A 21,865-nucleotide genomic window follows, 5' to 3' on the forward strand; every position below is an offset into this window, starting at 1 on the left:
TTGGTATAAACTGATCAAGAGTGAAGTGAGCAGGACCAGGAAAACATTTTTTATAATAACACCATTGCAAAAACAAACAACTTTGAAAGACTTAGGAACTCTGATCAACCATGATTTCAGGAAACCAATATGGTATATTACCTACCTCCTGACAGAGAAGTGATAGATTCAAGATGCAGAGTAAGAAATATTCTGGGACATGGCCAATGTGGATCATGTTTTACTTCACCATACATGTTTGTTGCAAGGGTTTTGTTTTGTTTTGTTTTTCAAGGGTGGGGGAGACAAATGCTTGTTAATTTTAAAAATATAAATTAAATGGGAAGACTAGACTAGATGACTTCTGAAATCCCTTTCCATTCTAGATCTATGATCTATGACTACATAATAAAATCCAGACCCCATGCCTCTATTTAAGGCCCTCCAGAGGTAGATCTGGCCCCAACCTACCTTTCTGGCCCTATCTTCTACTCCTCACTCCCCAGCATGAACTCCACTCTCCAGCCAAACAGGTCTGTTTGTCATTCTCAGAACACACCTTGCACCTTCCTCTTTCCACACCTTTCTCTTCTCATGCCATTCCACCTCCAGGTATAGCCTCCCTAATCTCATCCTTCAAGGCCCAGCTCAAATGTCACCTCTCCCAACAAACCTTCCCTGCTCCCCACCAGAAGTAGGTTGTCCCTTCTCTCAATGCCTCTAGCACTTTGTAATGTTCTTATCCTATTGCCTTATGTTCCAGTTACTGGTGCACATGTCTTACCTACCTCCTAGATTGGGAACCTAATGGCTTATACATCATGGGCTATATCTGCACATAGTGGGCATTTAACAAATTCTTATTGAATTGAATTAAAATTTACTCCTATATCCTTCATAGTGTTTAAGTAGTTAGTCAGTCACCAAGGATTTATTAAGCCCTTACTCTATATGTCAGAGAATAGAATGCCAGGGCAGGGGTCAGAAAGACTCATCTTCCTGAGTTAAAATGTGAACTCAGACACTTACTACCTGGGTAAGTCTGTTTGCCTCAGTTTCCTCATCTGTAAAATGAGTTGAAGAAGGAAATGGCAAACCATTCCAGTATCTTTGCCAAAAAAACCCAAATAGGGTCACAAAGAGTCAGACGTGACTGACACAACTGAGTAACAACAATATACCAGGCACTGTGTAAAGACAGGCAAAATACAGTGAGTTCCCTATCAAATGGGGAACTCAGTATGCAAATCATTTCATATGTACACAGTGTATATAGTTTAAATGAAAGATAATCTCAGTGGGAAGGCCCTGGAGGCTGGGGGGGGGGGGGGGGCTGGGGAGAAAGGTGACAACTGGGAAAAGCATGCTGCACAAGGTAAAATTTGAGCTGAGTCTCAAAGGAAGCCAGGAAAGTCAAGAGACAGCAGTGAAGAGGGAAAGCATTCATAGTGCCTTATACAGAGTGAGTGCTAAGTGATAGCAGAAAAAGTCCTGAATTTTAAGTTGCAAGAATTGTGAGACTTGTTCAGCCATCTACTAGCTTGATAAGTCACAAGCATTGTGAGGCACAACTTCCTCATCCGTAAAAGTAGAGTAGAGTGGATCTTAAAGTGTGGTTTGGCGACCACCGGGTTTCTCGAGAAGTTTTCAGAGGGTTCGAGGGGTTAAACTATTTTCATAATAATACTGTTATAATTTTAAATAGGGTAAATATCAATAAATATCAGTAGCTATAATCCACATTAATAAAAGCTCCTTGGAGAGTCGTCAATAATTTTTAAGAGAGTAAAGGGGTCCTGAAACCAAAAGGTTTGAGAACCAGCAGTGTGGAGAAAAATCAAAACAAAGACTTCAAAGTCTGATCTTACTCTGTTACTTACTACCTATCCAATCCCAATCAAGTCATTAACTTCTGTAGGCTTTAGTTTTCTCCCCTATAAAATGAGATTAGACCAAGATCCCTTCCAACTCGTTTGTCCTTCCTTCTCCAAGAGGACCAATGACATCAGGAGGGTGAAGGTGATGTCTTGACTTGCTCCTGAACTGGAGATGAGTGGGGCAGAGCTAGCTACCTAACATAGTCATCACCTTCACCCTCTTCTCCTGTCGTCTAAGTCCAATGGCAAAACAAAGGCCAAGACAACTGGAGATGGTCCAGGGTGAAGTTGGCCTTTCCAAACCAGGTCTTTCCCAAAGTCCGTGATCCATAAGACAGCTCCCTCCAGCAACTTTGAGATTCAGATGCTATCTATAAAACGAGAAACGCATGCAAAAAGAATTTGACATTGTAAGGCACTCAAGGTAGGGAGCGAGGTAGATGAAGCATTTGTTTGGTGCTCGCTAGGTGACAGGCTGCGGATATGAGCTCTGAGGATACAATTACAAAGCAAACAAGATAGTTTCCACCCTAGAGATACATTCTAATGGGGGAAAATAACACCTAGAGGGGTTGCGGCAAAGACGGGGACTTGCTTTAGTTCTGATCTATGAAGGATAAAGTCCAGACTCCATGGCTTATTATTAATTGGCATTCCCATTAATACTGATTAATAAACATTATTATCCTGTGTTAATGATTGATGGATTGAGTATTGGAATCCTTCGGGTTTACGTTATTACTATCAGAATCCAAACCTAGGGAGGATTGGTCTGAGTTTAGGGTTCGATTTGTCAGTTAGTCAGTTCCAGGTGGCCTCCACTAGGTGGATCGGTAGTTTTATTCAGGTAGGGCTACCTCCTTCCTGCATTTTTGGAGCCTATGCTACTGGCCCTTTAAGAAGGTGAGCCAGGTGAGGCTCGTAACTCCGCCCTGTGTCAAGGCACCTCCCCCCGCCCCCGCCCTGCTTTTCCCGGCTCCGCCAGTCCGGCTGACCGGCCCTAGGTCCCGGTCCGGCTCCGGCGCCATGGAGCGGCGCTGCCCCCTGGGGCTCGGGCTCTTGCTGCTGCTCTGCGCCCCGCTGCCCCCGGGGGCGCCCGCCAAAGAAGGTACTGACATCCCTCCGCCGCAGATCTTTTCTTTCCTCTTGGTCTTCCCCTTCCCCCAACTCCCTCCCTTACCCGAGTCCCCGGCCCTGGGGACCACCTGCTCTCCCCCTCACCCCCGTCCCTCCCTCCACACACACGCTCTCCACCGAGCGCGCGCACACTCTGGTTTCCACTGTTCCCCCCGGTCCCATTCTTTGCAGAGCTTCCTGCAGCCTCTCACACACCTTTCCCGTGACACACACCCCTCCTCCCCTGGCAGCCCAGGCTAATGGCCTTGCCAGGCCAAACTTTGCTCTTTAACCCCTACGTGGTAGTTCCTGGGGTCAGTCACTCCTCACAGCACCGCTAGCCACTAGGACCTTGGGATGGGGGGGGAAGGTATGGAGAGGGGGCTGGGAGGGAAGTGAAAACTGAAGAAAGCCCCTGTGATAGCTCACCACCCCCAGAAGAGTACCGACCATCATCACCCTCTACTTCTGGGGGGATTCATATTTTGGGCTACAACTCTCCTGAGAACCCAAATCTTCACCCTTTCCCATACATAGTCCACTGTCACTACTCTAATGGTATGTAATAAAAAAGGGAGTAGGACCTCCCTTCCTTTCCTGGGCTTCAGGCTGCATTTCCTGGGTCCCTTATACCAAACCTCCCCACCACCCTTCAAACTGTGAAAGCCAAAGCCATCATGTCCCCACCTTCATGCAATTGTGGGATAGTTTATAGAATTACAATTTTTTTAAGTTGAATCAGAGATCTGGTCCAGTTACAAAAGAGGAAACTGAGGCCCAATGAGATTAAATGACTTCCCTAAGATATTGTTTTCTATAAGCCTGTATACCCTAGATAAATGGACTGTCCCCTGGGGGCACGGGTTGTATATCTTGTCTGTCATCCAGTCTACCTGAAATCTCCACCCCCAGATTCTTCTGGCAATGAACCCAGCAGAGGGTCCAGCATCCTAACCCTTTCCATATATTGTCTCCTCTTCTCCTAAACACTCTGTCTTTGTAACGTGTTGTGTTTCACAGGTATGAATACGCCTCATTGCTAGTTCATGTTTTGCTGAAGAAAAAGCAGGATGTTTGATGGGAGGTGAGGGTGGGGGGGGGGGGGGAAGAGGAAGTGAAAAGGGAGGAGGGAGACATCCATTCAGCAGGTCCCTTCACCAGGATGGTCTGACATTCCTTTCCACCCCCCACAGTAACTCTGCTAGACACCAGCACTGCACAAGGAGAGCTAGGCTGGCTACTGGAGCCACCAGAGACTGGGGTGAGTACCAGGGGAGAGAAGGGCTTTTAGGACTAGGGAAGGCTCCAGATTAGTGGGAAATGGGACAAGCAGGTGGGTGGAGGAAGAGAAGAAAAGAGCAGGAAAAACTGGAAGTGCCTCCCAGGGAGGCGGCTGTGGGGTGTGTGTTGGGGAAGGGGGGAAGGGGGTGGAATAGAGGCTGAGTCAGAGCCTACTGAGCAGGGTGGGGTGGGGGGGCCCAGACTTCTCCCCATGGGGAATGTCTAAATAACCTAGCTTAGGTTGACTCCTCCCTTTTCCTGTTTCCTCAAAATGAGGAGGGGGGGTGATTGGAAGGAGTGGAATTGCCAGTAGGAGGTGGTCACTGTAAGGACTTTAAAGGATCTCAAAATTTATGCAAGAGGGGGAAGGCGTGGAGGAAAATCCTAGTCTGTGTCTGATGGTTGCTGTCTCAGCTACTCTTACAAAAAGGATAAATATATCAAGTTTTCTTCCTTGCTCCCAAACTCTTGATGTATGCTGACATCATTGCGATCAGGAGTCCCCAACACAAACCCTTCATCGTGCTATCCTGGGGGGTGTCATGCATGTTCCATATACAACCTACCCTCTGGTCCTGGTCATCAGAGGGGAAGCAAGATCCCATGAAAAGGGCTAGGTGAGTCTTGGGGACCACACAGCTGTAAAAAGCTGAGTATAAGGGTTTTATCTCTAGTGTTAGGGCCATGGAGCAGTGAAACATCAAAGGGGGTTGCTCCAGCAGGCTAAAACTCCGGGGTTCTCTCTTTGGGCCTTTCTCCTCTTTGGCTGCATTGCCATAGTTTTCATTTTATGGCATCTACCCTCTCTAGTTTCTTAGGTGCTAGACTCTTCATTCTGGGTTTGCTGTTCCCTTTTCCTGTGCGTTTTAGGGTCCTGGCTCCACTCTTTCTGCTCTCCCACAGTGTGACCTGTAATTAGAGTTAATGGACTAAACTATAATGTATCCTCCAGGAGGGGCTGCTTAGGAAATCCTGAATGAGACGTGCCCTAATAGGCGCCTTATCCCATAAACCAGCTAATCACCCCACAACTATGGCTACGAGCCCACCTGCTGGTTCCCACCAGCCCCTTGAACTCCCGCCCCCTCCCAACCTCACCCCCATTCCCAGCCCCAACTATTTCTCTAGCAACTAATTATCCTTGACTGAAAAGGAGTAGGCTCTTCAGTTAAACAGATCAAGGGGAATTTCTCCTTCAGTTGTTCATCCCACACCCCCTCCCCAAATTTAAAAGTCAGTAAAAATAACCAGCCACCAACCTCCTGGCTTCCTAGGGTGCACTTGGGAAACTGACAACTTAGCCGATTAGTGAAGGCTACTTATTGCTAGTACAGAACATCTGTTTGTCTCTGCTGTCTCCTGTTTTGTCACTGCTGAAATTGAGGGCAGACATGTTGAAGTTAAGAAAGGCTGTGTTTGCAAGCTCCAGCTGAGGCCATGACAGCCTGGTCATGATTGCTCCCCCACTGCTATGCCAGCTGCCTGCTTAACTTCTTCACCTGTAGCACCCCACACCCCAGCTTAGGTCTAAGTACCTCACCTTTCTCCCCTGTTCTTTCTAAGTCCCTAGAGTTCCATAGGCATAGTTGTGTCTTCAGTACCCATGGTAGTAGGTAGGGAGATGGTATTAGTCTAACTGGCCCTTCACATCCTGCCCTCTCCCACCACCAGCCACCAACACCACTACCACTACCACTAATTGGCCTTTTAAAATATCATTTGCCATTCAGTTTACCAATCCCTGCTACCAAAGTTCCATGTGGCCAATTTTTTAATTAGGCAGTCCTAATGATACACCATTATTAAGTGCCCTTTTACCTGTGAAGATTTCATTCTCTGCAATTCCCAGCATTGCTGATGTCTTCACAGCCTTGTGGTGCAGGTAATAAATGTGAGTCATGAATTGAGTATACTGAACCTGGTCTCAATAGGGTGAGGCAGGAGTGATACAGCTTGAGACCAAAGAAGCCCCACTCTGGCTGCCCTTTCTTCATTGGGACAGGGCGGTAAGGGCAAAACAGTGGCCTGGGCCTTAGATATTCTGCCCTGCAGCTTTATAGGTATAACCCAATATACATCTTGCTGATTATAGTAAAGATAATAGGATGAGACTAGAGTGAGTCTGATATTGAACCCCCCACTCCAACCTTTCTTCACAAATGGAGTGGAAGGAGGGAGAAGGGACACACTGACACAAATTCTCTCCATCCAGTGGAGTGAGGTGCAACAGATGTTGAATGGGACACCCATGTACATGTATCAAGACTGCCCAGTGCTGGCTAGAGGGGACACAGACCACTGGCTTCGCTCCAATTGGATCTACCGAGGGGAGGCTGCTTCCCGAGTCCATGTTGAGCTTCAGTTCACTGTTCGAGACTGCAGGAGTTTCCCAGGGGGCTCAGGACCACAGGGCTGCAAGGAGACATTCAACCTCTTCTACATGGAAAGTGACCATGATGTAGGCATCCAGCTCCGGCGACCTCTCTTTCAGAAGGTGCTATTGCCCCATCATATCCACCCATAGTCCAGCAACTGATCCCTTTTGCCCACCTGATCTCTTAAGATAACCCTTACTACCTGAGAATGAGGAGTACATACTTTCATGACTCTAGCATCCAATTCTCTTATCTCCCCAGGTGACTACAGTGGCCGCAGACCAGAGCTTTACCATGCGGGACCTGGCAACTGGTGCTGTGCGGCTAAATGTGGAGCGTTGCCAGTTGGGCCGCCTGACTCGCCGTGGCCTTTACCTTGCTTTTCACAACCCAGGGGCTTGTGTGGCCCTCGTGGCTGTTCGTGTGTTCTACCAGCGTTGTGCTGAGACTGTGCGTAAGCTAGCACACTTCCCTGACACCCCTCCAGCACCTACGGACTTGGTTGAGGTGTCAGGGACCTGCCTGCCCCATGCCCAGAAGGCCCCTGCCCCATCAGCTGCTCCTCGATTGCACTGTAACCCTGATGGAGAATGGCAGGTACTTGTGGGTCGATGTTACTGCAAACCAGGCTACGAGGAAGTCAAGGATGAGAGTGGCATTGAAGGATGTACTGGTAAGGGCATGAGAAGAAAAGAGCACCTGGATGAGAGATCATGATTGGGGAGGACAAGACAAGAATTCTCACTACTCTTTCCAGTTTTGTACCTGCGCTCTCCTCAAGACTCCGTTCTGTCTGCCTATGACCACAAGCCTCACCACCTTTTACCTTAATTGTCTCTGCTTGCCTCTTCCATATCCCTCTCTCTTTCTCCAGTCCTACTTGCAAAGGACTTTGCAAACCTTAAAGAGCCTTAAGAACCTTAAAGAAATGTGAATTGGTGCTTGCTTTCCACTCTTCTCATCCTATCCTGGATCTCCCACTCTTATCATCAATATTATTCATTTCCATTATTCTCTCTGTCCTATGACTTTGTGAAAGGAGAATGAAGGGGAAGGTAAGTATGGATGGAGGTCATGGACCAGACTGGGATCACAGAGTCAGTTTGAAAAAGAGGTAGGAATAAGTACTGACCCTGCCAAACTAACCTTTATTCTCAGCTTTCGGTTCAGCCGCTCAGCTCTCTATTATGTAGAGACAGGAGATGGGAACTGGCATGTCAAAACTCTACCCTACCCTGAAATATTATGATGGCAACAATAGTAATTCCTATTTATATAGCACTTTTTTTTTTTTGGAGGCAATCAGGGTTCAGTGACTTGCCCAGGGTCACACAGCTAGTAAGTATGTGAGGTTGGATTTGAATTCAGGCCCTCCTGACTCGAGGACTGGTGCTTTATCCACTGTGCCATCTAGTTATCCCACAGTTTTATAGCACTTTAAGGTTTGCAGAAATATATACGTGTGCATATGCACACACATAACATTTCATTTGATCCTCATAACAACCCTGTAAAGTAAGTGCTATTATCTCCATTTTACAGATGAGGAAACTGAGGTTCAGGTTAAGTGATTTGCCCTTGATCACAAGGTAGTATGTAGGTGAGACAAGATTGAAACCCACATGTTCCTGACTCTGTTTGGTCCTTTATCCACTACATAAGCTCATGCCTTATTCCATCCTGCCCCACTACCAATCGGTTAAGTCCCCCTCAGAAATGAAGCAATATCATTTTACTCTTGGACTATGGCAATACCCTGTTAACTGGTCTCCCTCCTTCCAGTATCTTCCGCCTTCCAGGCTGTCCTATATGCTCTCCTACACCATAATAACCTTGCTAAAACACAGATTTCAGATTTCTAACTGTCATACTCAGGAATGTCCGATGGCTTTCAGATGATGCAAGAAAATTCCAGACTCCTCCTTCTGGTATTCACAGCTCTTTTCTGTCTGGCTCCAAACTCCAAGCTCTTGTTCATACTACTTTATTGACCTGAGGCAAAAATTGGGAAGTAGGCACTTGGGTTTTTGGCACACTCAGTTTCCTAAATTTACTCCCTTTTCCCCTGTTGGCTGATCCTTCACTATCCCCACCCTCTGTCATGCCCCTTAGATATATAGTTCCCTTAAAACCTCTTTCTTTTCTACATTATAGTGACCAGTATTGTTTTGTTTTGTTTTGTTTGTGGTAGGGGTAAGGGTGAAGTAGGAGTTGGATTACTAGCATTTATATTTCACTTTAAGGTTGGCAAAGCACTTTACAAACAATATCTGATTTTTTTTCCTTCACGATAACCCTGGAAAACAGGTGCTATTATTATCCCCATTTTACAGACCACAAAACTAAGACAGAAAGAAGTTAAGTGACTTGCCCAGGTTCATACAGCTAGTATATGTCTGAGACTGGATGTGACGGATCTTCCTAACTCAAGACCCAGGGCTCTATCCATTTCCTCACCTAGCTGCCTCTAAACTCATTTATAATCTGGCATACATGGCTGAAAGCAAATTAACTCTTTCCCAGGGTGTTTTCATTTGGACAGAGATCAAAGTCTTCAACTAAAGGAATGAAACTCTGACGGTAAAATTTGGGGCCTTAGGTGAAAAAGGGAATTATCAGTGATATTAAAATCATACCCTGTTAATAAGCACCTCCTCCACCTCTTGTTAATGGTTGAGGTATATTTAAGAAATTATGAGGTCATGACATACCAACTAGTCAGAATAGTGGACTGGGAAACTTAGAGGTCGTCTAGTGAAGTCCAGATGGCTCTGAAATTGTTTACTCTAAGAAAATAAAGCCAGATTGGTAAAAACATGCTTCAGATGTAATCGTTCAGGAGCACAGTCTTCACAAAATGAGATGCATAGCTGCATCTATCTTTCATCACTTCAAAAATAGAAGGAATATATGATCATTCTCTTCCGTCCTTTAACTTTCCTGAAACTCTAATGAGAAGTTGAGCTCTAGGTCACTAATCACATATAAGTGGTGTTGTTGAGTTGTTTCAATCATATCCAACTCTCCGAAAATCTGTTTGGGGCTTTCTTGGCAAAGATACAGGAGTGATTTGTCATTTCCTTCTCCAACTCATTTTACAGCTTAGGAAACTGAGGCTAATAGGGTTAAGTGACTTGCCCAGGGTCACACAGCTAGTAAGTGAGGCCAAATTTGAACTGAAGTCTTCCAGACTCCAGGCCTGGCTGCCTGTACATTTATAAAAAGTTTTATTCTTGAAAAGCTGTACATGAAACAAATTTGTTCATCTCCAAGAGCTTCACGTAAGAGCTGACAGAATTACAAAATGAGGGAGTAAATCCCCTAGCCCTGAGTTTAATCTAGGGATACTTTTTGGAAGGTGAGAAACTTGAACTGGCTCCCGAAAGAATGAGTTGAATATGGGTAGGAAGAGAAGAGGGGGAATTCCTTCAAGGTAAGATAAAATCAAGTCAACAAGCATTTAATGTAGCACCTACTATGTAACTTTTCATGTTTGAAAGGTGTTGGAAGATGCTTACTGGAGAGTAGTAGAAGATACTTTTGGACAAGTGAAATGGGGGTCACGTTCTAGAACATGTCTAGAAGTATCTTGGACCTTGACTGTCAGAATGAGGAGTTTGGAAACGGTCTGGTACAGTGAATAGAAGACTGCCTCTGGAGTCAGAGGAGCTGGGTTCAAATCCTTCCTCTGATACATACTACTTGTGTTATTTGACCTCCCCAGGCCTCAGTTTTTTAAATCTGTAAAATGTAGAAGTTGAACCAGCTTGCCTCTGAGATGCCTTCCAGCTCTAGATCTTGGTGATCCAGATCCTTTTGGATCAGCCAACAATGGATCAGCCACCATTGTGGCTGTCTCTCCAACCAACAAAATGATCAAAGAAGCTGACGCTGGCTTTCCATTTCACCCCTTTAGCCTGCCCTGTCAATTTCTACCGTGCTGAGATGGACACCCCCAGCTGCCTCAAGTGCCCTCCCCACAGCACAGCTAAGTCTGCAGGGGCCTCAGTCTGCACCTGTGTGAGTGGCCACTACAGAACTCCTGGGGAAGGGCCCCAGGTAGCATGCACACGTGAGTGGGGAGGGTGTCCTGGGTAACTAGGGAGGGGTGGGTTTCTGATTATATAGAGGGCTATCCTGGCAGTGGGTCTCCTCACTCCAAAACAACCAGGTAAACTCCCCATCTTCCCCTAAACCAGCTGACACAATTCCCATGTACTGGGGTCACCATAGTTCTCCACCCCATTTTCTTCAGGAAAACCTCATAATCCGCAAGAGAGTTTCTTTCTTCAATCATGATGCCAGAATTTTATACTTCAAAGAGTCTCATTGGTAGGAGTGACTGATATTAGGGATTTCTGCTATCTGATTTTGTATACCCTCCCATAGGTCCCCCCTCAGCCCCTCAAAATATCAGCTTCTCTCTTTCGGGGACTCAGCTTTCTCTGCATTGGAAGCCCCCCAAAGATTCAGGAGGTCGTCAAGATGTGAGCTACAATGTGGAGTGTGCACAGTGTCAGGGGATAGCCCCAGAGGAGGGGCCATGCCAGTCATGTGGGGCAGCTGTGCATTTCTCCCCTGGCACCAAGGGACTCACCCTGCCTACCGTTCAAATCGATGGCCTGAAACCCTACGCCAACTACACCTTTCGTATTGAAGCCAAAAATGGGGTATCTGACCTGGACCCCAATGGTTCTCCTAGCACTACGCTCAGCCTTAGCATCGGACATGCAGGTGAGGGCATCTGGAAAGGGGACAGCCAGAGCAACATTTGGGAAAGAGAAATGAGGGAGGAGTGCTAAAGACCATTAAGGGGCAGGAAGAAGGGATGGAGGAGAAATCTAGAGTCCTAGGTTGGGCTCTCCAAGATCTCTCCCCCTGCCAACATCCTGCCTTTAACTACTACACTATTCAGAACCACTGTCTGGCCTGTCCTTGAGTCTGGTGAATCGAGGGCCCCGACGGTTGGAGCTCTCCTGGGCAGGGTCACGACCTCGCAGCCCTGGAGTAAACCTGAGCTATGAATTGCATGTGCTGAACCAGGTCAGAACCCCTCCCTCTCTCCAATCCCCCCCCAAAAAGCTTTTCCAACATCCATGCCCAGTCACATCCCTAATCCAGGGTGGGGAACCAAAGGATGAGGTCTTTACTACTTATTCCTCACTGATGTATCCCCACAAAGCCCTTTCTGTCCTGTTCTTATCATCACTGAACCCCATCCCACCACGTAGGAGGAGGAGAGGTACCAGATGGTGGCAGAGCCCAGAGTATCGCTAACAGAGCTACAGCCAGACACCACCTACGTGGTGCGTGTTCGCACGTTAACTCCCCTGGGTCCTGGACCGTTCTCTCCTGATCATGAATTTCGGACCAGCCCTCCTGGTGAGTAATCAATCCTCTGACCTTAAACCTACAGTACTTCCAGTGAGACACCTCACCTTCCCCACACACAAGCACAGTCCTTGAGTGACTGCCATGCACACACATGTGCACACACACACACACACACACACACACACACACACACACACACACACACACACACACACACACACACACCCCTCAGCCTCCCTGTAAGTGACCTCTGCCCACACAGATGCACACACACAACAGTTACCACCCTACCTGCAGCCAGCAGCTCCCTAGTCAGGGACCACACACCAACAACCCATGCTGTCAGTGCTCCCATACATACATACACACATACACAGTAAAGGATCTACCTCCACATACATAGTCATTTAAATGAGATCTCAACAAATTTACACCAGCTCCCCCAGTGAGTTAGTTCTCTCATACAACTCACATGTACTCCAGTTTTCCAATGAACAATCTCTTGTCCATAGTAATAGCTAGCATGTGTACAGCACTTCTACGTTTGGCCATCTCTTTTACATAGGAGCTATAAGAAGAGTTCCCACTTTACAAATGAGGAAACAAGTTGAATTGGGTTATGGTTCATGGAGCTGGTGTGTATCTGAGGCAGGATTCAAATAAACTCTTCCTGACTCGGGGTCCATATATACCATGTATACTAGCCTTCTCACTGACTGAACTCTCCCTAAACAAACATATTACCCTCTACAGCAAGGAACTATATAACTCATCCCTCAGTGAGTTATTCCCTTCGTCCACTTACATGCGCATATATATAACGGTGCCAGAAATGATGTCATATGTGGCAAATGTATGCACACACGCCAACCCTGCTACAAGTGCTCACCTTGGCTCTTACCCCCACATATAGCTTCCAGGACATTACATGACTATCAGCTCCCAAAAGAATGACCACACACACACACACACACGCACACACGCACACACACACACCTCTTCTCAATGAGTTGTCCACATATGACCACAAAGAGCCTTCATGAACAATCTGACAGACCCAGGTGACTGACCCTACTCAACGTGTACAGCCACATTGGGGATCCATAGAATAATATTGCATAGATGCACCAGCCTTCTCCCCCCACCAGTAACTGACCCCTCCAGAGAAATCATCCTCCCTTCCTCACTTCCATGGACATGATTTGACTGGGCAGCCACTATGTTCCCTTCCAGTGCTCCTGTGATTAACTGCATATCCAGCCCAGCACTCCAGTGAATACAGAATCGCTTTCCTCATTTCCATTCATTCGTCTCGTTTTCCCCTCCTCACTCTCTTGCCTCCCCTCGTCCCCTGTAGTTCCAAGCTACAGAATGCTTTATCTTGGCTCATTTGTCCTCAGTTTCTAAAGGCCTGTCTGGGGGAGAGATTGTGGCTGTTGTTTTTGGCTTGTTGCTGGCTTTGGCTCTGATCCTTGGATTCCTGGTCTTCCGCACAAGGTATGAGCAAAACAGACCCCTCACCACTGACCACTGACCTTCCCACTCATAGTTTCCATACTCCAGTAACAATTCTAATTCTTCCGCCAGGTCCCCTCACCCTTCTGCTTCTCCCCCAATACCCAGTAAACTAACTCAGGTCAGAACACTAACCCACCCTGCCTTCCCCCACCACCACACAAACCCTTTTCTATTATTCCAGAAGAAGGCACATACCATTGAGTTCCCTGAGAACAGACCTGTTCCCATGGTCTCCCTGGAAGTGTGAGAATAGGGAGATGGGGGTAGAAGATGTGAAAGGCCATAACAAACTCTCTTTTCCTTTCCTTTCTCCTTCCCCTAAATTACAGGAGAACTCAAAAGCAAAAAGGGCAGCGAGAGTGTGCTTCTGATGGTGGGGATCGTGGTAAGTCAGTGCAGTGCCAAAGGCCCCTGATCCTCTAGGAGGCAGTGAATATGATGGGGATGATGAGAAGGCTAGGGCAAGGGACTGAAGAATTCCAGAGCTTCTGAGGCAGGAGAGGCTTGCTTGGGATTGTCTCTAGGGCTCTCAAGTTTCGCTACTTAATTAACTTTAGTTTAATTAATCTTGTGCTAATAGCACCAGTGTAGCTCTGGTGTAATTATTAGCTGCTAGATCTTTGGCTCCCTCCATTACCATCCCCCCTCCCCACATTCACTCATACAAACATTCCTTCAGTCATCCCCAACTGTCTTCCCCACCCCAGCTACCCTCTGGGTCACAGCTTGTAGGATGGGAATGCATGCCTGCAGAAGAGGTATGGGACTTGGGGATGTCCAGCTGAGGCAGATAGACCTTATCCCAGTTACCTCATTAGAGATCCAGCCTCAGCCCCCTTTCAGAAGAGCAGGGGGAGGGGGGACAGAATGACCCATCCAGCTGTTGAGGACAGCCAAGGAGTATGGGTCATACTGACAGGGAATGTGGAGGAGGTGTGAGCAATAGAGTTGGTTTGGACAGTGGAAGCTAGAGGAGAAGGCAAGAAATTTGGCATTTAGGAGAAATTAAGTAGAAGGCCTAGTCCTTTTGCTACTCCACCCCCATACTCTCAGGAATAGAGGACATTAAAACATCAGAGAATGGTAGTAGGAAGTGGGAGGGCAGTAGACATGAAACAAGAGATTGAAGCTCCCCCACCCCTAAACCATGATAGGGCTGTTTGGAGGAAGTCATGGTAGTGGGGGAGAGGATAGAAAAAACATGAATGGGGAGTGTGTAATTTATTTTCTCTAACTCCCCACCCCATTAAGTATCTCTAGCTGACCCCTCTTCCTTCTTGTCTCAGAGGATAAGCTCTGGCTGAAGCCCTATGTAGACCTGCAGGCATATGAGGATCCTGCTCAGGGTGCCTTAGACTTCGCTCGGGAGCTTGATCCAACCTGGCTGACTGTTGACACAGTCATAGGGGAAGGTGAGCTCTGACACAACCCATGTCTACAACCAGCCTAGTCACTTAATATCACTACCACTGAATTTCCCTTCCCTATCACCCTCAGCTTCCTCTCAACAAACACAGACACACTTGTATTTCTGCACCCCAACAGTACCCCCCAGGTGGCACAAAATTAACTATCTTATCCTGCTTTTGCTCCCATCCCTCTAGCAATGGGGATGTTTTTCTCTGGACTATGACTTCAGGAATCGACCACACCCCTTCTCACACCACATCTCATTCACATTCCTATGTGAATCCTTTTGGAAAAAATAATTCTGAGACCACTCTCCTTGAGGAAAAAAGTGACTAGAACATAATGAAAACTATAGGATGTGTGTGAGTGACACCAACTTTAAGGAATTCTCTGGTAGTGAACAGCCTTTAGAACAGAGTCCATTGAGTCCATCTTCAGCTTGGTGGTAAAGTGGATAGAGAACACTGGCCTTGGAGCCAAGAAGAACCAAGTTCAAATCCAACCTCAGATACTTCCCAGCTATGTGACCTTGAGCAAGTCATTTAACCTCTGTATGCCTCAGTTTCCTGAATGATAAAATGGGATAACAATAATACCTGTTGTTGTAAAGGGTTGTTGTAAAGATCAAATGCAATGATATTTTTAAAGTGCTTTGCAGAGGATCTGGTATATAGTAGGTCCTCTATAAATGCTAGCTATGATTTGTTATTATTAACTTTTCACATATGGTGAAAAAAAGAGTTCCCTAAATCCAGAGTCTCATACACTTATACTTGCCCTTACCTTGTTACAGAGTAAAACTGTAAGGCAAGTGAAGTTTTCTGCCTCTTCACCCTACCCCACTCCCCCTCAGTGGCCTGCAAGCTGAAAGGGCATATAGGTTAGTCCCCTCATTTTTTCACAAATGAAAAAACTGAGTCCTAGGAAGTGCAATGGTTTGTGCAAGGTCTCAAAGCTAGTAAGTGGGAGAACCTGCATTCCAAACCAGATTTCGGATTTCAAATCCAGCACCGCTTCTTCATGTGGTCAATGTTTTGTTTTATTTTTTATTTGGATAAAAATGTTAACAACAAGATTTGTATGGTACTTTCAAGTTTGCAAAATACTTTGCATGTTATTTTATTTGGTCCTCACAACAATCCTATTAAGTAGGCTTTGTTGTCCCCATTTTACAAATGAGGAAACTGAGGTTCAGAGACTAAGCAACTTTTCCAGGGTTATACAGCTAGTAAGTGTTTTAAAAGCCTTTTATCTCTTTTTAAAGGTTTCTGCCTTATCAAAGGGATTTGAGGTATCAGTAAGCAATTTATGTAGGTAGATACACACACAGAAAATATATACATGCATATATTATATATGTATATATACATGTATACATATATGATGAAATTTATTGTTTATATATTCAAGTATTAGTTGGCAAAAATAAATATATACACTTAGGGAGTGTGTGTGTGTGTGTGTGTGTGTGTGTGTGTGTGTGTGTGTGTGTGTGTGTGTGTGTGTGTAAAAATATCTAGGTCTATTGAAAAGACTTGCCCTGAATTAAAAAGTGATTTAGTCCTTTTCAGGTAATGGGGATTGTGAAAGATGATTTTCATTAATATCTTTTGTTTCTACATCACCAAAATATCTTCTTGTGTCTCCCTCCACTTCTCCCCAGTCCTCTCCCAGAGAGCTATTCCTTATAACAAAGATTTTTTTTAAGAGAAAAATAAAGTGAAAAAAGAAAAATAATTTGTCAAAGATAGTCAATACATCAAAGGAAAAAATGACATTATATGCAGTGTTAAATGCCCATAGACCTCCTCCCAATAGCTAGTAAGGTTTGCAGATGGTTTTACACATTATCTCATTTGATCCTCACAACAATCTTGTGAAGTAGGTGACATTATCCCTTTAAAGATTTGGAAAATGAGACTGAGAGAAGTTTGTGTGACTTGCCCAGGGTTACATAGCTAGTAAACATCCAAGGCAGGATTTGATCTGAGGTCTCTCAGCCACCTAGCTCCTATATGTTATGCAAGAGTCAGGGTACTGGTGTAGTGAAGAATGCTAATAGGTGGCCCGGTGGATATAGCACTGAGCTTGGAATCAGGAGGACTCATTTTCCTGAGTTCAAATGTGACCTCCGACACTCATTAGTTGTGTGACCCTGGGCAAGTTACTTAACCCTGTTTGCCTCAGTTTCTTCATCTGTAAAATGAGTCGGAGAAGGAAATGGCAAGCTGCCATCTTTGTCAACAAAACCCCAAATAGGGCCATGAAGAGTTGGACACAACTGAAAAGACTCAACACTTTACTCAGTGGCCCAGGATCTTAGCAGTGGGCCATCTGATTTTGAGGAAGTCATCCCTTATTGTTTTCGTATCAGTAATAACTATATTATGTAAGATGCAGCATAGCATCCTCAGTAGAGAGCTGGCTTCAGTCAGGAAGACTGGGTTTGAGTCCTGCCTCTGACGTATATTGACTCTGTGACTCTGGACGAATCACTTAAACCTCCCATTGCTTTAATCAATACTCTAAGGCTACAAGTTGAAGAGAATTGCACAGGTAGAGGGAGTTCCCTATGAACCAGTGACTTCGTAGGTCCATTCCTTATGTCTATATAACATATGCAAGATAGTGCTAGTTACTGAAATACATGCAAACATGTCATTTGACACATGAAGGGCATGATGTCTCCTTTCTTCCACCCCATCTCCAGGAGAATTTGGGGAAGTATATCGAGGGATTCTGAGAATTCCTGGCCAAGACTGTTTCACGGTAGCTATCAAGACTTTGAAAGCCACATCTCCCGATGGTCACTGGTGGAATTTCCTTCGAGAGGCAACTATCATGAGCCAGTTTAATCACCAACACATCCTGCACCTGGAGGGCGTGGTCACCAAGAGTATGGAAGAAGGGGGTGTGGGAGGTTGACAGGCATCAGGATTTGATCATCTGGGATATGGGGGAGGAGGGAAAGCCAAGAGTACAAAGAGAACAAATAAGGTGTGGTCACTTAAACTAGAGATGGAGTGTCACCAAGAATAATAGGATGAAAAGAAATGTCTGCAGTGGTGGGATTTAGGAGCTGATTATGATTAAAAATTAAGATTAGGTGGTTGATGGGAACCTTGGGAGCTAGACTGAGATTCTAGGTTGGATTATGTGAGTAAAGTCACTTTTCATCTGCTTTCTGTGTCCCAGGGAAGCCCATTATGATCATCACGGAGTTTATGGAGAATGGGGCTCTGGATGCCTTCTTGAGGGTGAGGGGGGTTTGAATCCATTGGGTGAGGGAGGGAGTGTTGGTTAAAGTCAACCTTGTCACTGGGTCCCTACTGGATGGAGTTGGATTGGATGGTACCTGAGGAAAACCCAGAGAGATGAAAGAGGGAAGAATTAATAAAAGAAAGTTCAAGGTGGTAGTTCCAGCTCATGGGAAAGAAAGCACTGCTTAATCTAGCCAGATGAGATATTTGTAAGGTGCTTAGCATAATTCTTGGCACTTTATAAATGTATGTTCCCCCTTTATCCTACTTCTCCCACACCAGTCACAGGAAGAACAACTTGCCCCTGGACAGCTGGTCTCCATGCTGCAGGGGATCGCCTCTGGCATGAGCCACTTGAGTGACCATAGGTATGTTCACCGAGACCTAGCTGCCAGAAACATCCTGGTGAGCCAGAACCTTTGCTGCAAGGTATCTGACTTTGGCCTGACTCGATTGCTGGATAATGACCGAGATGGCACTTATGAAACCCAGGTCAGATGTCTTTGTGTTTCTCCCACCCTCCCTTCTCCTCACCCATACATAGGTTGGAATTCTCTCTTCTTAAAGTAGTGCTGGACTTAGAGTCAGGAAGACTTAAGAGTCTAAATCCTGCCTCACCCACTTAATACCCTGAACAAGCCACTTAACTACTTTCATCCTGTTGCCTATTTCCTCATCTGTAGGGATGGTAATAATAGAATAGGACCTACTTTACAGAGTTGTGAGGATCAAATGTAGTTACATGGCAAGTGCTTTGCAAACCTTAAAATGCCATATAGTCATTATTACCTTTATATCTCCTTCCTGTTCCAGGGAGGGAAAATCCCAATCCGTTGGACAGCCCCTGAAGCTATTGCCCATCGAATCTTTACCTCAGCCAGTGATGTGTGGAGCTTTGGAGTGGTGATGTGGGAGGTGCTAAGCTTTGGAGATAAGCCATATGGGGACATGAGCAATCAGGAGGTAAGCTCAGGACAAGCCTATCTATACCCATTCCCAACTGTAACCCCCCCACCCCCGCTTTCTTCTCTTTCCCCCTTGACTTTCCTCATCCTACCTGAGTCTCCATCATATCTCCACTATCTTTCCACAGAAATGCTTTTTCACCTCCTTTAGGTCTCTATTGCATCTTCCAAGTCACCTTTTGGGTCTTTCTTCCCCACTTTATCATGTGCTGTCTCATGTCTTCTTTTTCCTTTTCTTTACTACCTACTCCATCTACTTTTCTCAGAATCCCACGTCCTTCCCACCACCACTGCCATTGCCCAATCCCATTTCTTGTCCTTCTCTGCTTCAACTCAGGTGATGAAGAGCATTGAAGATGGCTATCGTCTGCCTCCTCCAGTTGACTGTCCTGCCCCATTATATGATCTCATGAAATGCTGCTGGGCTTATGATCAAACCTGCCGGCCACGATTCCGACAGCTCCAAACACAGCTGGAACAGCTGCTTGCCAGTCCCCATACGCTGAGGACCATTGCCAACTTCGACCCTCGGTAATCACACAAGGGTAATTGTGAGGGGCAGAATAAAGCTGGCTAGTCCAGAAGACAATATTGTATACTGAGTGGGATCATGGATAGACAGCTGAGAGGGACCTCTATCCCTGTTATTTTGTAGATAAGTTCAGAAGTCAAATGGCTTGCCTAAGGTTACAGAGTCCTATTCTGGTGAGAGGGATAGGACACACACAAACCTTACAGATAAATATGTAGAAATCTTTTTTTGAAGTATAAGCTAAAATAGTTTTTGATCATCTATGAAAAGCAGCAGCAGCTGGTATCTCAAAAATGTTTGTAGCAATTACAAATGTTTCCGACTTGAAGACAACCACAGTATATGAATATTCATCTACCTGCAGGGCCATTTTCCTACAGAAATATAAATGTAGATTAGGGTCTGTCTATCATTCAGATACTCTATGGGTTAAACAGACATTGGTGTGCTCTCCTGGAAACTTAGCCACCCTTTAACACTGTTTCTAGGGAAACATTTTCCAAACAACCAATGTACAAACAAAGTCTTGGAACACACCCTGTTCATAATTTGGGGACTGCTTGTCTATCTTTTTGGAATGTGTTTGTCTTTTTCCTGGCAGGCTTAACATCCTAATGACTTTTGGCTCTAGCTAACAGTACAGGAAAGTCCATCATATGGAACATGGGTGTCACTTGGGATAGAAAGAAGCAGAAATTGTAATTATAGAAGAAAACTGGAAAGTCATCTGATCCAAACACTTGACATCATCCCAAAAAATGTTCATCCAGCCTCTGCTTAAAGATACCTAGTGCTGGGGAATGCACTCTCTTCCTAGGTAGCCCACTGACCCTTTAAAGCAACTCTTCACTGTTATAAAGCTTTTCTTTATACTGAGCCAAAACCAGCCTTCCTCTAACTTCCACCCTGGGGTGAGCAAAACATGTATAATCTTTTCCATAAGTCAGCCTTTCAAATAACAACATTGATAGGTTACAATCATTGCCAAATGGCCACACCAAAAGTCAAGAATACTTGACTTCAGATTTCCAGTTACCTGAGTCCCAGGCACAGAAATGACTTTGCAGGGTTGATGGGTCAGCTAATAATCTGATTCTACTTCCCCTCGACTGGGATCAACTCAGCCAACTCTGGGTGCAGGAAGAGGACATGATCTTTTTTCTCAGCTGAAGGTTGGCAGGATATATGGCATGTTAAAGATTATCCAGATTTGTAGATTAGTTGTGCAATATTTTGCCATCGTTGCAGTCAGCACTCCCTGAACATACACATGCTTGCTGGGGAGGGAAGTAGAAAGCTGGGGTGTAATCCAATAGTGCTACGAATATTCCAGACAAGAAAGTGAAAGCTAGTTATAAAATGGTCAATAAAGGGAAGAATTGTAGAAGGGATAGAGAAGGCCAGGCCTTGGAATCTCCAGGTGCATGACAACTCCATCCCTCCTCTCCCTAGAGTCACCCTTCGGCTGCCAAGTCTAAGTGGCTCAGATGGGATCCCATACCGAAGCGTCTCTGAATGGCTTGAATCCATCCGCATGAAAAGATATATTCTGCACTTCCGATCTGCAGGGCTGGACACTATGGAGTGTGTGCTGGAGCTAAATGCTGAGTGAGCAAAGATGGGTACAGGGGAGGAAACAGGTGGACACCAGGGAGTGGGCATTGGAATTGACTGAGGGAGGGAGGGATGGATGGATGGATGGATGAGCCAAGGAAGGGGCTCTTTGTGGCCTGGTTTCAGAAAATTGCCTTCTTGCTCTCTCTACCCACACAGGGACCTGAAGCAGATGGGGATAACACAGCCTGTACATCAGAAGCGAATTCTCTGCAGTATTCAGGGTTTCAAGGACTGATTTGTGGACAGGATGAACTTGAAACCTACCTATGATGCCCATTTTCAGCAGGCCATGCTGAAGGTGTGATCTTTTATGCCTCATCCTTCATACTAAATCGGTGCTGCTCTTTCCCACACCTCCTATGGAGGAATTACACCCTGTGGTTTGGGGGAGGTTGGCTTGTTTTATACTTGGAGACAGGTAGGTAGTTATGGGCAACAGTAGGGGGGAGGGGGCTATTAGATGGGTTTGGAGATCTGAATGTGAGCTGTGACATACATTTTTTTTTGTAAATAAATAGCTTAGGACAGATCTCTATCCCTTTATCATGCTACTGGTGCTTGCTGCCTCCTACCCTAGTCTATATAATAGATCAGACACTGA

The 21,865-nt window shown here is 45.6% G+C and overlaps 1 protein-coding gene across 2 annotated transcripts; it reads left to right on the plus strand.

Moving 5' to 3' along the window:
- Positions 1-2,806: 2,806 nt before the first annotated feature.
- Positions 2,807-21,799, plus strand: EPHA1 (EPH receptor A1). Of its 2 annotated transcripts, none has more exons than XM_072652476.1 (18): positions 2,807-2,964; positions 4,166-4,233; positions 6,466-6,747; positions 6,890-7,301; positions 10,545-10,700; positions 11,018-11,362; positions 11,544-11,671; positions 11,860-12,010; positions 13,363-13,459; positions 13,810-13,865; positions 14,767-14,892; positions 17,601-17,786; positions 18,086-18,147; positions 18,433-18,642; positions 18,964-19,113; positions 19,453-19,646; positions 21,100-21,255; positions 21,421-21,799. In XM_072652476.1, the coding sequence occupies exons 1-18, from the start codon at positions 2,883-2,885 to the stop codon at positions 21,497-21,499; spliced, it is 2,940 nt and encodes a 979-aa protein (XP_072508577.1). In that variant the 5' UTR covers positions 2,807-2,882; the 3' UTR covers positions 21,500-21,799. The 2 variants fall into 2 exon arrangements, with proteins under 2 accessions (XP_072508577.1, XP_072508578.1); XM_072652477.1 differs by having other exon boundaries at positions 6,466-6,711.
- The last annotated feature ends 66 nt before the right edge of the window (positions 21,800-21,865 follow it).

Source organism: Notamacropus eugenii, chromosome 3 (genome assembly GCF_028372415.1).
Source record: "Notamacropus eugenii isolate mMacEug1 chromosome 3, mMacEug1.pri_v2, whole genome shotgun sequence".
Lineage (NCBI taxonomy): Eukaryota > Metazoa > Chordata > Mammalia > Diprotodontia > Macropodidae > Notamacropus > Notamacropus eugenii.

Excerpts from the sequence above, each read along its gene's own strand:
- EPHA1 (XM_072652476.1), top strand. The coding sequence starts at position 2,883 with ATGGAGCGGCGCTGCCCCCTGGGGCTCGGGCTCTTGCTGCTGCTCTGC. Across the intron at positions 7,302-10,544 it reads TGGCATTGAAGGATGTACTG|CCTGCCCTGTCAATTTCTAC; the intron begins GTAAGGGCATGA and ends TCACCCCTTTAG. Across the intron at positions 13,460-13,809 it reads TTCCTGGTCTTCCGCACAAG|GAGAACTCAAAAGCAAAAAG; the intron begins GTATGAGCAAAA and ends CCTAAATTACAG.